The 16,862-nt window shown below is 44.1% G+C and overlaps 4 protein-coding genes across 4 annotated transcripts; 1 reads left to right on the top strand and 3 right to left on the bottom strand.

The window, feature by feature from the left end:
- Positions 1 to 1,175: 1,175 nt before the first annotated feature.
- Positions 1,176 to 3,534, bottom strand: LOC135333197 (probable serine/threonine-protein kinase DDB_G0271682). The gene is made up of 2 exons (XM_064528105.1): positions 3,270 to 3,534; positions 1,176 to 2,865 (listed from the first exon to the last, which is right to left on the bottom strand). The coding sequence occupies exons 1-2, from the start codon at positions 3,519 to 3,521 to the stop codon at positions 1,318 to 1,320; spliced, it is 1,800 nt and encodes a 599-aa protein (XP_064384175.1). The 5' UTR covers positions 3,522 to 3,534; the 3' UTR covers positions 1,176 to 1,317.
- A 1,082-nt stretch (positions 3,535 to 4,616) lies between these two features.
- On the bottom strand, positions 4,617 to 10,855 carry LOC135333195 (uncharacterized). Its single transcript, XM_064528103.1, has 11 exons — positions 10,710 to 10,855; positions 9,054 to 10,369; positions 8,303 to 8,853; positions 7,485 to 8,047; positions 6,943 to 7,119; positions 6,762 to 6,882; positions 6,257 to 6,410; positions 5,804 to 5,980; positions 5,407 to 5,499; positions 5,270 to 5,351; positions 4,617 to 5,196 (listed from the first exon to the last, which is right to left on the bottom strand). Exons 2-11 carry the CDS (start codon positions 10,362 to 10,364, stop codon positions 4,748 to 4,750), a joined length of 3,678 nt encoding a protein of 1,225 aa, XP_064384173.1. The 5' UTR covers positions 10,365 to 10,369; positions 10,710 to 10,855; the 3' UTR covers positions 4,617 to 4,747.
- Positions 10,856 to 10,870: 15 nt separating this feature from the next.
- LOC135333196 (biotin--protein ligase-like) lies at positions 10,871 to 14,442 on the top strand. The gene is made up of 6 exons (XM_064528104.1): positions 10,871 to 11,927; positions 12,298 to 12,667; positions 12,857 to 13,017; positions 13,325 to 13,445; positions 13,656 to 13,869; positions 14,178 to 14,442. Exons 1-6 carry the CDS (start codon positions 10,968 to 10,970, stop codon positions 14,353 to 14,355), a joined length of 2,004 nt encoding a protein of 667 aa, XP_064384174.1. The 5' UTR covers positions 10,871 to 10,967; the 3' UTR covers positions 14,356 to 14,442.
- LOC135333206 (uncharacterized) lies at positions 14,414 to 16,244 on the bottom strand. The gene is made up of 5 exons (XM_064528123.1): positions 15,965 to 16,244; positions 15,789 to 15,882; positions 15,543 to 15,686; positions 14,762 to 14,908; positions 14,414 to 14,616 (listed from the first exon to the last, which is right to left on the bottom strand). Exons 1-5 carry the CDS (start codon positions 16,082 to 16,084, stop codon positions 14,552 to 14,554), a joined length of 570 nt encoding a protein of 189 aa, XP_064384193.1. The 5' UTR covers positions 16,085 to 16,244; the 3' UTR covers positions 14,414 to 14,551.
- Between the last annotated feature and the right edge of the window lie 618 nt (positions 16,245 to 16,862).

Below are 16,862 nucleotides of genomic sequence, written 5' to 3'. Positions count from 1 at the left end.
TAGATAGGCGTGGCTAATAAACCGTGCCTAAAATCAGTGCAGTGCGACGTGCTTTTCCAGAGCCTGAGGTGTTGCTTTTCTTCGAATTCACACTGTTCAGCTCTAGCTCCCTTTCTCTGACAGGCATGCTATATGCACTGGCTAGATATCATGCTCTTAATGGCTGTCATTTAATACTGATTCACAAATTCAACATATCAAGCAATATTACTCATTACTAATTATAGCTAATTATTAGTCCAGAGATATTAGAGAAGATATCTGATTAGTCCTGTCTTCTCTTCTTGAACTTCTGTACTGCCTCTTGACTTTCCACTTATGCATGTCATGATACGTAAACTGTACTGAAAAAGAAAGGGAATCCGACTAGAAAAACATTTGCAATGTGAAAAATTGCTAGGATTGGCCAGGGGAACCACAAAAAAGCGTGGAAACAAGAAATCAGACGAGAGAATAATTCCAATCCGTTACAACGTCATGAACATGTACAATACATAGTATATTAAATAATAGACAGTGTTCCAGATCCATCTACCAGCTTCCATCCACCACATCATTCCATGCAGGTCACCAGTACGGTCCGTGCATGATACTACGCATGGATGGACTGTGTGTATACCTGTGCTCAACACTGCATGTATTAGGAACATCAATTCATCACAAATCATCATGATTATGTGCCCGCACATTCCAAAATGGATGTATAATAAATATATAGAGATTGGTCATCACTCCACCAGTAAAAATTGCGTGGCATATTGGCTGGGAAAACATGGGAAAACTACCAGTACATGTGATTGACGTTGTAACGGATTGGAGTTATGCTCTCGTCTGATTTCTTGTTTCCACGCTTTTTTGTGGTTCCCCTGGCCAATCCTAGCAATTTTTCACATTGCAAATGTTTTTCTAGTCGGATATAGCTAGCGTTCCGTGCCAAGCCAAATGGCCGGTATATCGATCGAGGTGGCCGTACTTCAGGGAGCCGGAATAGCGAGAGTCTACTGTATTATTATCAATTTCCCGTAAGGGGAGGGGATGAAGATAATAATGACAATTTTAATTCATACCGAAGATTAGCTAGTGATTTATAAACTCTCCAAGAGTATTGACTAGACATGCATGCTGTAATTATGTTGACACATGAAAGATTCATGACTACAATTATTTTACACAAAAATAATTCAGTTTAATTAATTATACTTATCAATGCATGTCACTATATATCGCTAGTCTTGGAGGTCCAGTACTTTATCAATGGAAAATAGACACATCATATTATACATAATAAGATTATATATAGAAATGACACTAAATGTCCTAAGGCTCCGAGTCCAATTGTTTGATGTGGTGTAGCACAGTGTCCATGGAGGGTCTGTCCTGAGGGGAGTGAGAGACACAGGAGGTGATGAGTGGGTGGAGCTCCCGCCATACACCTTTTATACTCCATAGCAGACGAACAAACAGTTCAGATTTCGGATATGTTCGAGTCACCACTTCACAAGCAAGCACTCCAAAACTGTACACATCAATCTTTGTCGTCTGTTGTGGTGGTGGTTGTGGGGAGTACGGAGATTGAGGAAATGCCTCAGGGGCAGTGTACAGGATAGCACCTTCTCCAGGAGTAGTGGCATCTCGAGCTAGGTTGGCTGATCCAAAGTCAGACAGTTTGGCAAGCCATTTGTTGTTGGGTAGAGAGAGAAGGAGGACATTAGCAGAGCTCACATCTCTGTGGATGATGGGTTCTCTCTGTCGGTGGAGATAAACCAGAGCTGAGGAGATGTCTCCAAAGATCCTTCGCTTGTTGGGACCAACACGATTGTCCTGGTAGGCAGAACGTAGAGAGGTATCCAGGAGCTCGGTGACAATCATGGGACCTGTTTGTTCGTTGAGGACAGCAGCAACAAAAAGGACAAGGTTGGGGTGGCGGATCTGAGCCATGGTGCGAATCTCACGACGAATTCGATCCACCGTAGTCTGTCGTAGGATTTCAGTATATACCTGTTTGACGGCCACCGTTGTTCCTCTAAAGGTTCCCTTGGCAACGTAGCCCCAGGCCCCTCGGCCAAGAATCTTGTCCTCTCTAATAGACACCTCCTCTGGAGACACCTGCCAGAACTCCACCTCCTGAGGGTGGCTGCTACGATTGGTGGCTGAGAGAGAGGTCATTTTTCGTTGGAGGACGTCCACTTGTCCTCTGAGCTGTTGATATCGTCTCAACATGTCTGTTAGTTGTTGTTGTAGTCGAGTGTTTTCTCCGCCTTTTTCTGCCACCTCTCGTCGGAGCTCTTGATTGTCTGAGCGTGATTGTGTGAGCTGTTCATTAGCTCTTGTTAGTTGTTGCTGAAGTTGACTATCTTCCACAAGTGGGGTTGAGACTGTTTTAGTGACATCATTTCGTGACTTAGTTGATCCAATCCCTCGTCGCATTCTTGCAAACGATGACTGTATTCTCGGTCTTGCATCCTGTACTAGTCCCATCTCTCTTAGCCTCCTCTCTGAGTCAGGGTTGTATCTGGACCCTAGCTTACCAGTGCAAATCTCTGCCTTGACTTGTTTACATCGTCCATACACGTCCACGGCCCCCCACATAGGTGTTAACAGGTTCACACGTACAGACCCTCTCCACACATCATTCACAAACCAGTGGACCTCATTCTCCAGCGTCAGCAACATTCCTAAGGAATCACCCTCTCCAAAATCATGAGTGTCGAAACCCAGAGCACAGAGTTTCTTGTCCTTGTAATGGAGAGAAGTGGCCCTAGTACACAGTAAATGCTTGTGCTCCTCTTGCCTGTCCAAATATTGTAACTGTGTCGTCATCGTCAGAGTCAAGTCCTCTGGGTTCTCTTCAGTGAAGCCAATATTCTATCAAAGTTATCATGAATAAGTTTATAATTACCCCGTGTGTGTGCAACAGGGGTAGAGTGATTGGTGTGTGTTTGTGTGTGTGTGTGTGTGGACACAAAAATGAACTGTTTGAGCGAACTAGACACTTTCATGGACTCTTTTAACTGCTAATGAGACAGTGGATTAATAGTTGAAACTTGTAGGCGATCTTCGAAGGCACATTGGTTTCAAGGCTAAAAGTTGCATTAGGTAGCCTAGTAGAGTAGTTATGTTGTGCTCTAATCAATCTAATCGTTGCTTTATAAATTCACTCCATATAAAATAATGGTAAAAGCAATGCACAGGGTGAATGCATATTGTATTATGATTATAGTTTACTGTGATGAACAGTCAAGCATTGCACACACCAAATGAGCTCTCACCATTCCATCATACCCGTGCCAATATTTATCCTTCTTTGTCATAGTGACCTTGAGCATCTCCCCGGCAATCATTGGCTCACTGGTGAACACTATATCATAGCCGTAGCTCTCATTTCTAGTGGCTACTGTGCTCCACTCTGTTAGCTTAACATTCTCTCCCTTTTTCCAATGGAAGGTAACGGGAGAGCTGTTCCATTTCACTCCACCAAACAAGACACCATAATGGGCATTAATACTTCTAGTTTTCGCCATCTTGCAACCACTAGCCCCGCCCCCGAATTGCATGTTTATACAACGCCCACACATTGCATTCATAAATACAGAGGAACAGTTTCTAGTATTCTTGTACATGATTATTATTGTTGAATAATGCTCTTCCCCTCAACTGACATGTGTATTATAGATATGCATGCTGTAAAATTATGTTGACACACAAAAGTCTATTCTTTACTACAATAAATTATTTCACACAACAAATAAACTAAAACATAATAGAAATTAATGGCGAAAAATAGAAACATAACACACGTACAGAAATGACACTAAATGTCCTCAAGGCTCAGAGTCCAATTGTTTGATGTGGTGTAGCACAGTGTCCATGGAGGGTCTGTCCTGAGGGGAGTGAGAGACACAGGAGGTGATGAGTGGGTGAAGCTCCCGCCATACACCTTCCATACTCGATAGCAGACGCAGAAACAGAAAAACCCTAACCTTGACAGTTGTTCAACACCTCATAGTTATTGAGCAATCACCTTTATAGTTACAGTACATGTATTTATCACTATTGTTAAGCAGCTCAATTCCTCCTTTAACATTGTAGCAACTGATATTATTATCTAGCCTCGTTCCCAGGCCGAGTTTTCGCTTTTATATCAGAGTTGGCGACCTAGCATTATTTTATTTGAGATCAAATCAACTGCTTTTATTCCTAACCTCCCCACCCACCCACACACTAACCCCACACCCTCCCACACACTAGCCCCACACCCTCCCACCCACACACTAACCCCACACCCTCCCACACACACACTAACCCCCCCCCACACACCCACACAGGAGCTCTGCTCGGTTGGCTGGTGCTCAAGAATGTATTTGGTCCACTTGTCTATGGGATAGCATTCGGTCTCATCTCAGGCATGATGGTGTTCATATCAATCAAAGAATTACTTCCCACAGCACGGAGATTTGACACCACGGGGGGTCCCCTGGTTAACGGGTTCCTGATCGCAGGGATGGTTGTCATGGCTATCAGTCTAGTACTCTTCTTGTACTAAACTTTGACTTAAGAATTCAATTTAACCTTGGTTCTGACAATTTCGTTTTTAATACCTATATAATTTTATAATATTTATGTCATAATCATACATTCTTTTTGCTTATAATTTGGTACAAAACACGGCATAATTAATTCCATCATACGAAAACAGAAATCACAAATTAAACATTAATGGTCTCATAAAGTTATTGATCACAAAAATCTACTGAACAGGAAAGCTGTTCGAGGTTTGGTTCAACTGAGAGTAGTCAATGGCTATGAGGTCACTGGGTAGCGGGAAGTCCTGTCCATGTCCATTCAGGGCAGTCACCAACTTCTGTGCCTTCAGGATGTGGTCCTCATAGAAGTCTATCATACTTTGAGCATTCAATTCGTCACTTCCTTCATTGATAATATCGACCAACTCTTGGTTATACGTGAACTGTTGTTGCCCTGAGTTGACTTGTGCCCACAGGCGATTGGAGCGATCCCCCAGTGTGAGGTCTCTCTCCTCCAGGGTGGAGCGTAGGACGGATAGTTGTTCGATAAATGTTTCGTTGAATGATGGAGAGCTAAGGGTTGAGTTGTGGTAGTCAAACAGGAAGTTGTTGATACGGTCGTAGACCACGCTCGCATTGTAGGCTTGGCTCTGTATGAGCACTTGGAATGAGCCTGTGTGTGTGGGTGTATGTGTGTGGGGGTGTGTGTGGGTGTGGGGGTGTGTGTGTGTGTGAGTGTGGGGTACCTGTTCCATAATTCTCTCTTGAGAAGCAGAACACCACATAGCCGAGTTGCTGCTCAGTCCGCAGCACATTGAAGCACTCACTCTGTACAGGGGATTAACATAAATAAAAGATGTTCAATAATTTAAAACCTCCGTACCCCAATCATCTGACTGAGCAGGAGTAGGTAGAGCTTGTTGTATAGTGATGCACGATCACACCGGCCTCCCGTCAGTGTACACACGGAACCAATCTACACAGGAAACACACATAGGGGGAAACATGTTATGTGTTATGTTGCTCAATTTAATAGTAGTTACACTTTGGGAATGTTAGATCCCACTTGAGTGTATTTGCAGGATACAAAGAATTGCTCGCTCCAGTTAGCCAATGAAATGGGATGGAGATCATGTGCTATGCAAGTGTCTATGTGTAATAGTGTCAGTATCAACTACCCCTCAAGCTTTGAGATACTATACACACATGTAGATACCTCATGCAACCATTAATTACGAGACTAATGGTCAAAACACAATGCCGTATGAGAACAGGCTCACCTGGTATATGATATGCACGACAGAGTTAGAATCCTCGGGGTTCAGTGTTGCCATGGATACCCCGTAGCTCGCCCCCATCTCCAACTGTACCCTGGAGCGTTGGAATGACCCGACCACACCTCCTCCAGTGAGCCGACCAGCCAGCCACTGCTCTAGTACAGCCTCGTAGCTCAGAGCCTGTACATAAAATAGACATTATAAGTACTTTACGTATCACGAAAAAAATTATATAACAGTGATTTGCCCAGTGGTGGCTATTGTCAATCCTCGTGCAAAATCAATTCCACATACATTTATATTGCTTTTTAGCTTAAACATGGACATAACCGGTAAGCTATATATAGGCCTTAAGGAGGTGATTATTTTTGTCTAGAGGTGGTTATAGTACCAACGACCACTGACCAATGTGGGCACATCGCTACACTGACATGAATCACTGTGTCTACTGCTTACAGTGGTTTGGTTGATGTTGCCATGAGCTAGACAGAGGAGGGACACGTTGCTTAGCAACTCGGAGCTGGCAAATGATTGGACGTCTGCTTGTGTGAGGTTTTGCATTTGTTCCAGCACCTGCCAATACTTCCAATAAGGTCTCTCCATCAGCACTCTGTGTGTGGCGTGGGTGTGTGTGTGGTGTGTGGGTGTGTGGGAAGACCAACATCTATGGTTAAAGCTGCAAAATGCAACATAGTGTCCCTAATTGCACGTACTGATTAAAGCTATGTGGACACTCAAGGAACCTTCACTAGTAACAAATTAAATGCAGGGAGTGCCCTGAATATTTGGCAACTGGTGGCTATTTTAAATCCTCAATTCAGCACACAAATTTATAGCCCTTAAGTTTTGTCTTTTGTCCATTATAGTTATCACCGTACAGTTATTGTTGACACTGACCCATACAGTCGTTATAGAAAAGGAGTTTAATTCCATTAAATACTGTTGGTACATTATTACGAACCTCTGTATGTATTTACGAGCATAGTTGTATGGCTGCTCAGTGTAGTTGTAGTTACTGAGTGAGTCCATCACTCCTTGCTTACTGGCATCAAATAGCTCGCTCGTCTTGTTACTTAGCAACACTGTGGAGGCAGGAAAGAGTGAGAGAATGACTCACGATATCAATTATAGCGTATACTCACTTTCTAACATTGTCCTTAGTATGGTCATCATGTTGTCATGGTTACTGAGCCCGCTAATGCTGAAAGTCATCCCAGTGGGGGTGGGTGAGAGGTCGAAGGTGAATCCAACCTCAGTGGCGTCGTACAAGTTAGCCGTTAGCTCCGCCTCAACATCCGATGTGAACAGGAGACTGAGTGCTGGAGAGTGGGCAATACATGCACACTGTAAATACAAGAAGTCAAACATCTTTCAACAGCCATAACTCTATAGTTCCGTTTGTCCAATTTCAAACATTATTTCTGAAAGAGACCTTTCAAAATTAATCCAAAAGTTAGTAGGGGCTCTAATTTGTCATTTTTCGGCCTTGGATTATGGGACCAAACAAACTTTTTTTTCTCATTTGAAAGGTCTATTTCTAAGCTTTCAGAAATCAGAAAATCAATGAATGGAATTCAAGTTAATTATGGCGTCCCGGAACTAAACGGTGTTAATAATAATAATCATCATAACACTTTACGCAATGTCAGGGTACAAAGGTCATATAGCTACAATAACAACGTACCCTCCCATGCTGGACTGGACGCAGCGTTTGCACTCCGTACATCACACAAGAAGTTGACGCGTGGTTCGGGAAAGTCCCCAGTGTCCATCAACCACCATAGGGACATCCCCTCAGCCGCATATATCTCAATGGGAACAGCGGACGAGCTGTCTGGCTTCTCCTCGACAACGAGATCACCGACAATGAACCGATTCATCTTCGGCAGTTTAAGAGTCTCAAAATCTCCAATGGGGCTCCAAAATTCAGCCAACTCAGCAGAAATATTCTCGATAGCGTACGGAACTTTGAAGAAATGTTCGTATGTGTCCAATTCAATCGGCCATGGGATTTGACCTTCGAACCCTGACTGGTCCAAGGGGGCGTGGTCTTGAGAGGATATGCCAGTGGCGTTGGTGACGTTGAGGTTAATATTGAAAGACTGCGAGGCTATGAGGATGACAGCATTGGACGGGTGCATGCACTCGAGGGTGGACAGGAAGTGGGTGTGGTTAGGGAGAAGCCGTTGAGGGCTGGAGAGGAAGTCCTCGGGATCATCCACCACTCGCATGCTGCTAGCAAGGGACCTGGGTGTGGGTGTGGTGTGGTGTGGGTGTGTTGTGGGTGTGTGGAGTGTGAGGTAGCGACTTTAAAACATTTTAGGTAGCACTATCAAACAGCTACTAAATGCAATGGCCCTCCGAAAACAGGCCTGATTCTGAAAAAGCACCCACTTATATTTAGCCCACGCTTTTTTTTTAAAATGGAACCGGCAAAGTTTTGTTTCAGAACTTTCTAAGACCTGCAACTTTTAGTTTTAATATTCGATACTCTAGACTCACTTGACATAGGTGAATGGCGTGGGCTTCACTCCATACTCAAACACATTCTGTTTCATCATCCGGTACTCTTCAAATCTTGCTCTAAACTCAGTCTCGTTCATCGCCCGTAGCAACCCGATATACGCGTGCACGGTATGTACCACTCGAGACACACCCCTCAATCCAGCATCTGTCAATTCTACATCCACATAGAGCAGAGAGAAAGTAGCGGTGTCTACTTGAGTTCCAGCACTCAGAGAAGTAGCTAGTCCTTCACGCTTGAGTAAATACAGTATGCTCCCAAGGTCCTCTTGGCCGAGATAGCGGGAGATAAAACCTGAAATGTCATTTCGATATTTCTTTTCCATACTCGGAACTTGCCAGCTAATTGACACTATATTAGAATCGGCTACCGGGTAGTGGTATATGATACGTCCGCTATAAGGGGGTGGAAATGAGGTGGTGTTTCGGGGGGTGGGCGAGAGGTTACGATTGGGGACATTTGAGAATGAGTTCAGAGTCCAATTTGATAGTGTGGTGAGGTTATCACGCCCGTAGATCACCAGCTGCATCTGTAAGGATTGGGGGAATGATTACAATGATTATCAATCAAGGAAGCCGATAATGATTATCAACCTCAGAGTACATGTACCCTGAACCACATTTACCACACACACGCCCACGCTCCCACCCACACACACATGCCCACGCGCCCACCTACACAGGCACACCCACCCCACACACGCCCACATACAGGCACACACACACGCACCTTGTTAGCGGAATAGTGGCCACTGTAGAAGTCCACCAGCTTCTGATGTAAATCATCTCCCCCCAGTGTGTCCAGACTCCCTATATCAAACAGATGGAACGGGTGTGCAGGATTCGATACGTCCTTTGTAACCTCCCAGGTCCTCCACCCATCAATAAGTATATCTTTCTGATACTCAGCATTCACGGCATTTTTCTCCTTGTCAACAGCGCTAGCCGTCAGGAGGGGAGATACGAAAAACTGTGCAAACATATCCAAAGCCGTCTCAAGATAATCCGACTGAATGTTAAAATGATAGTTGGTGTTCTCTGATGATGTATACGCGTTGTCATAGCCACCATGCTGCGTGAGGTACTGAGAATACTCTCCTTCCGTTCGATACTTTTCTGTTCCCAGGAAAAGCATGTGCTCACAGAAATGTGCGAGTCCCAAAGTATCAATGGGATTATCGAATGATCCAGCGTCAATGTCCATTGAGGCGGCAGAAGTGTTACTTTTAGGGTCGGATATTAATAGGACTCTGAGTTGGTTGTCGAGTGTCATGACTTGGTAGTCACGTGTGTCGAGCTTTGATTGGTAGAAGTTAGTGTTTGGCATGGGCGTGGGTATGGGTGTGGGGGTCATTAAGGGGGTAGCAGAGCTGGGGGTTACCATAATCGACGCTGTAGAAGAACTGGGGGTCACCATAATCGACGTAGCTGCAGAGCTGGGGGTCACCATAATCGACGTAGCTGCAGAGCTGGGGGTCACCATAATCAACGTAGCTGCAGAGCTGGGGGTCACCATAATCGACGCTGCAGAGCTGGGGGTCACCATAATTGACGCTGCAGAGCTGGGGGGCACCATAATTGACGTTGCCGTAGAGCTGGGGGGTACATTCATCGATACAGCTGTAGAACTGGGGGTCACCATAATCGATAGAGATGTAGAGCTGGGGGTCACCGTGATCAATAGAGACGTAGAGCTGGGGGTTACATTCATTGATTTAACAGCAGAACTGGCCATGGATTGTACACTTGTTATCTCTGAGCTTGACACAACCAGAGGAGTTGATTGAAGAGGAGCTGAAGCAGTGACAAACCCATCGTTCCCTCCATCAGTGTTCTGCTTGGCTAATACCACGGGGACAGTCACACCCACTATCAGAGCTACGATGAGGAACAAAGCTCCCAGAAGAACGATACAAAATAGCACATGACGTTTGTTCATCTTCTTGCGTCTTCGTGGCAGTGTTGAGACTGTGAAGTCATCGTCGTCAGTGTCATCATCATCAAAGGTGTTTAGGAGAGGGATACCATCCTTGAACGACATGATAGCTGCAGGGATGTAATATGTGAAGGGTGGTGTGTGTGTGTGTAGGTGTGTGTGTGGGTGGTGTGTGTGTAGGTGTGTGTGTGTGGGTGTGGGTGTGTGGGTGTGTGTGTGTGTGTGTGTGGGTGTGTGTGTGTGTGTGTGTTACACTAGCTATCGTACCAACTACATGTAACTACAGTAATAGCAAAATCCCTAAATAAGGACCGTATAGGCCACCTCGTTATAAAATATAGAAATCGCTTGGTGTAGGGTGGCCCAGTATTGGAAATACAGGGAATCACTTTCTTTCACACCTCAATAATACACATACAGGACATGGCACTCTCCCTTTGATCAACTCACCTCTTCTAGCTTGATCTGATATCACAGCATGTGCTGGGATGATGTATTTATATTAGCAGTTAAATAATGACGGCGAGTTGTTTGGTTCTTGGTGGGGATTTCCCTACATATTGAAAGCATGTATAGTGGGAAATACCCCTGCATGTGAGAATAAACAGGGAAGTCCCCGACCTTTGACCTTTGTGCAGTCGATCAAGAAGGCACATGCGCTGCAGCTAATTTGATGATGTTTGCAATCAGTGGCAGCTATATCCTGCGATGCTAAGGTCTCTATTAGCTCCAACAACAAGGATCACATCGACGCAGCACCGATATCAGCTCTACACGGCGGCTATGAACTATCTCCGACCATTTCAGACAACACCCCCCCTGAACATGCAACAGACACCCCCCACGACGCCCATCAAACCTCCCAACGTGCTCATATTTCACCCATCAAAGGACAGCACTTGTCGAGAATTCATAAGAGCAAGAGAAGCACTGGAAACGTGTCTCACCCCTGAGAGATATGCCATCTACCCCCTGGGCTATGACGAGGTTGTGCAGGGGGCACCGTGGAAGGAGAACTGTACACTCGTACTCGTACCCCCAGGAGGGGGCAGTCAGGATGAACTCAGTGAACTTGCTCCGAAAGTGGTGGCTGAGTTAATGTCCTATTTAGAGAACGGCGGAGCTTTGTTGAGCATAAACGAATCAATGAACAGACGTTTGGGTTTAAAGTCCCTCTCCGACAAGACTGCTGATGTCAGCATAACTCTCGATGAGCGAGCTGCTGTTAGCCCTGACTCTGGAGTGGGCGGAGTCACAGAAGCCGTAACATTTCATGCCATTTCCTTGAAGTCATGTGACAGTCGTGTAATACAGGAACGAGTATCCAATCCAATTGACAAACTGAAATTATCTCGTGAATTTATTGCATTTTTTGAGAGTCCAACTTTCAGCGAGAATACAAACCAATGTAATAATGTTCCAAACGATTCCCGGTCGGCTGTGGAGGTTGTGAGTGTGAGTGGTGGAGGGTGTGCGGTGGTGTGTGGCGTGGACCTCCTCCCACTGCCTGAGGGGGAAATAGACGTGCCTCTACTCGTTAGACTGAAGAAGGATGTACTGTTACGATCGACGGTTCTGAGTCATCTACTGGGCATGCTCAGTATGGAGTGCAGTGGAGAGAGACTACCTGACCTTAGTCACACCTACCTTGTCTGTGCAGGGGATGACGTGAGTTACACACGTGCTGTGAACAACTACTTTTCACCTCACTTGAACTAGACTAGTGTGTACACAGCCTATGGTGTGGTCCCACTGTGTATGTTTTCTCTATAAGGTTTGTATTTCAAAAGTGAGGTTGTTCTGTAGTTAATGTATGAGATGAGATCTTAGTTTAATTCCTATGTTTCGTTGATAAAAAATATTTTACTAAAATTGAAGAGCTCGGTGGTTGTTTGCCAAATTTAGTTCTAATTAACTTCTCCAAATGGCCACTTGTAGTCACAACACAAGGCTGGTGGAATGTGATCAGAGCAGCTAGTAAAAGCTGTTTTTCCACACACCTTTTGTAAGTTGTGTCTCTCTATAATTATCTCTCTAGGAACATTGGAAGTTTGTCTCTGCTTGTGCTCCTCTGGTTCAGCAAGGTGTAGTGGAGGGCAGAGAAGTGTCACTACGACTCATCGAACATAACTACCAATCTGGGACCCCTGTAGACTCCGCCCCCTTCCCCACCCACTCTGAGATGGCGCTAATTACTCTACCAGCACGTTGGCAACTAGAGGCACAACCGTTCAACTTCAGTGAATATTTTGACCGTCTTCACACGACTAGCCTAGGCCGCACCGTTCTCTACACGGCTGTGATACCATCCACTCAGACTCTGTTCACTGGGAATATAGAGTTTTGTAATGCACTCACTACAGATATGGGTGTGGTCAGCGTGGCAGGGCAACAAACGAGAGGAAAAGGTGGGTCTTTGTTGATATGTGTTGTTATAAATTGTGGCCATAAATTACAAAAAACAAATCCCCTAGCTACATAATATGGAATTGTTAAAACACTCTGCATGTGATTTATGCCTGCTACTCTTTGCTAATCTCTCCCCCTCCCACACACACACACCACCCACACACACACACACACACACACACACACAGGACGCAGTGGGAACGTGTGGTTGTCTCCCAAAGGCTCTATGATGTTCTCCACTGTCCTCAAACTCCGCCCATCATCTCGACTAGCCCAGCGACTGCCCCTCCTCCAGCACCTGGTTGCCATGGCAGTGGTACACGGCATCAGATCATCTCCTGGATATGAGGTGGGAAATTGTTCTGTTTTTTTTTTAAGGAAGTGTTTTTAGCCTTAGAGATTTCTTTTTTCTGTGTGCTTAAATCATAAGGCTCCAAATCAACCAACTTTGTCATGGCCAAAGGCTAATACCATTGTCCTGTTTCAGTGGCTATCTTTAAGAACCCCTGTAACTTGAATCTAGAGTGATCAATTCCAAACAGTATGTTTTCTGTGCCCTTTTGGATGTGTACATGTACGTATTATAATTATGGGATATTTATGTGTCTCAGTATTTTCACAAGATGACTGATGCTGTTCCTTCCTTTCCTCTGCAGGATCTGCCCATAAGAATAAAGTGGCCCAACGATATCTACTATAAGGACCAAGTCAAACTAGGTGGTATCCTGGTGACCAGCTATGCACTGCCTGACACCTGCCACCATACCACTGTCATTGGTAAGAGCTAACTACTGTGCAATATCAATATTTCAGGTCTCAGATTATGCTCTTATAATTATTATAGCTATTTTCTGTTGACCTCTGCACAAATTTGTTGATATAAAAAAACATTGACATTTTTGCTATTGATATTTCAGCTCTTTCTTACATATCCCATTCTCTCCCTCTTTCCTTCATTGTTTGTTTCATTGAGTGACCTCACTGCAGGCTGTGGTGTTAATGTGGACAACAAATACCCTACGATGTCCATCAATGACTGTATTACCATCCACAATGCGACGTCCGGCTCTGCCCTCTCCCCCCTCTCTGTGGAGACCTGTCTAGCGGCCACTCTCTCCAGTTTGGAATCACTGCTGACTAGTTACGAGAGCTCTGGACTAAATGAACTGGAGGAGCTCTATTACAAGTACTGGTTGCACAGGTGGGTCAATAATACATTCATGTAGTGTGCAATCTCGTGGGGAAGCCCCCTCCTAGCTGAGACTATGTGTTACATTGGCCTGTGTTGCAACATTGAATTGCACACAAACCACAAATATTGACTGAGCAGCCATTAGCCTCAGAATGCAAGCACCTTGTAGTCCTTTAGGCTCAGTACTAGAGTGCAATTCAACAAGTACATACTGCAATAATAGGACAAGTCCTGTAGCTTGATCATGTGTCAGCCTTGTGTGAGTATATGTACATGCATCATTTATATCATCGCTCTTATTTACACACGCTCTATAGTGGCTCTGTGGTTCGGCTGGGTAACTATGGTGATGCTGAGGCTGTTATCACAGGCATTGATCAGTACGGCTACCTACTAGTGCGGAGGAGAGAGGATGGACACGAGCTCAGCTTGCAACCTGATGGAAACTCTTTTGACATTATGAGAGGACTAATAGCTATGAAGACTAACTCATAGCCACTGTGTGTGTGTACTGTGTGTGTGTGTGTGTGTGCTGTTTGTGTGCTTTGCAATCTCTATTTCGAAATCTTTACCTTAATTGAATCTAATTTTTCACAACTCTACATAATTATATTACTGCATGCACTAGGCCACAAAATGTCGCTGAGTTACTGTTCAAGTTCACGTCTCTCTCGCTCTTAGGCACTCCTAGTTAGCATGTCCCAGAGCAACGACCACCGATACAGAAACAGTCCTTGTCCATAATTTGAGCCACACCTGCAAGGGCATACATGCACAGTAGAATACATCATACTTGCAATACTTGGCCCCATACTATATAATGCCATCCCTTAAAACTTTTCTACAAATATATTATTTCTACAAAATATCGTATTGCTAAGATTATTAAATGTGCACTTACCGCAATCTTCGCTACCATCAGGCTTGATCTCACACACTCTGGGTTTTTGTTGTACCACTTCAGGTTGAGTGTTTCCATCACACACTCCTGTCATTGTCCTCCTGAGATCATTGGCCGATTGTTTTTGACATGTACCGTAAAGCTTGCCTGAGTGAGTAGAATTAACTCATATAATGCATGATAATTATATATACCGTATTACTAGAATATTTTGCTGGTGAGAAACCTTTGCGAATGAGCCAAATCAGCAGAAAATTGGACCCTTTGCGATCCAACTATTGCGTTCTGGCAAGGATCGTGTGTATTTACTAGTAGGATTTTATTGTTGCGATAATCAACCATCGCAAAGTTCGCTGATGCTCGCAAAATATTCTAGTAATACGGCACAGCTCTTATAATTATAATTATAGCTTATATCAGGAATGCTGGTTATATATACGGATAGCTATAGTCTCACATCTATATACAGCTAACTGTATAGTATGCGTCATGCAAACCAAACAAGAAATACACTGCTGCCTAGTATATACTGTATAGCAGGCTGTATGGTAATTTCCGGGGGACAAAATATTCGTGGTTTTCGTGGTTGAAGGTCTGACCACAAATATTTTACCCACGAATGAAGCGACCTTGCCTACCTTTACCTGCAGTGCAAGCAGCAACCACGAAAATAATAATTATCCACGAAGTTACTAAATATTGCTCAACCACGAATATTTTACCCCCCGAAAATTACCGACTATATGGTAAGCTACCCATGCACCCAAACATGCAAACTTACTATTACAGATTTCAAATTGAGTGATCTTATTCTGAACTGTCCAGCTAAGCTGCTGGCATTCTCCCAAGCTCCCTAATGTTGGGGCATAGTAGTAGGGACACAGAGGAGGGAGTGGCTGGGTGGCGTCAATGCACACCATGGCTCCTGTACAAACAAGTAAAATATAATTATGCATGTATGCATGATCATTGTATTACATGCACTACAGTCGTGCCGTTCGAAAACAATTTTCACTGACTATCTCACCATTGCAAACGGGTTTGAAAATGAATTTCAAACTTTGCGTCCAATAGAGCACGTATCCATTACTCGGACAAGTGTTTTGAATCATTACTTCATTCTGCATAAATTATGATATTGAAGTTCAAAGAAAACTAGGTAAATTCTTATAGTAACTGCTTGATTTATTATTATAGCGTCACCTCTTTTCCAAGTAATTTGCTGATTATAGCTTCTAGAGCAGTCTCACGATATTTAGTCAAGTGTGGCATGGCTGCTGCTGCACCAATGAGGACAACCAGGGAGAGAAGAAGCAACTTCATGGTGATGATGAATCAGTGTTGAAATGGTATAGCTTGAAAGTATCACTATTTCCAGTACATGAGAGCTCGAGATTTTTTGTTGATCACTCTTTACAACCTATACAAGTCATAGGAAATGCTCAAGCTGATACATACAAATCCTCTTTTCTGGGAATGAACTCTTCAATGGTCTCACTAATTATGCTACTTACGGTTTCTTCAACCACATGCATAGTCTCGTACATACTATACCAGCCACATTAATGAGGAAACAGCTAGTAATACGAGACTACCACAGCAAGCCATACTGAGACTTTGCAAGTATACCTATACTCTTCCAAGTACACAGGAAAAATAAAACCATGCCAGTGATGGCTGTCCATTCAATTTCTGGCCTGCATGGGTAAATCTGTTATATATATATCAAAGTACGGTGGCCGATAGGAGTCACTTCCACTTGCTGCCTCTGCTGTCCTACTATCCCATTAAATATCGCAGTATCATGCATGAGCCGTAAAAGTTGACCTCATTAGTCTTGCACTTGTATACTCACAGAAGCCAATTATTATTCCTTCTGTGAAATACCTCATGCATGCACAATATTATATAACCCACCTCTCTAGGAATTTATGCAGCTGTGGCTGGGAAGTAATACTGCTGTGCCTATGTACCTGTGCCGTGCATGGCCCTCATTTCTATGTAGGAGCAGACAAGAAAATGTTACACTGAACTTCCTCTCCCACAGTACTTTTATGAAGGCAATTCCATCCCACAGCCGCCGAGTGACATTCCCATGAAC

Source organism: Halichondria panicea, chromosome 3, assembly GCF_963675165.1.
Source record: "Halichondria panicea chromosome 3, odHalPani1.1, whole genome shotgun sequence".
NCBI classification, from domain to species: domain Eukaryota; kingdom Metazoa; phylum Porifera; class Demospongiae; order Suberitida; family Halichondriidae; genus Halichondria; species Halichondria panicea.
The sequence above is the reverse complement of the archived record's forward strand: the minus strand, read 5'-3'. Positions and strand labels throughout refer to the sequence as shown.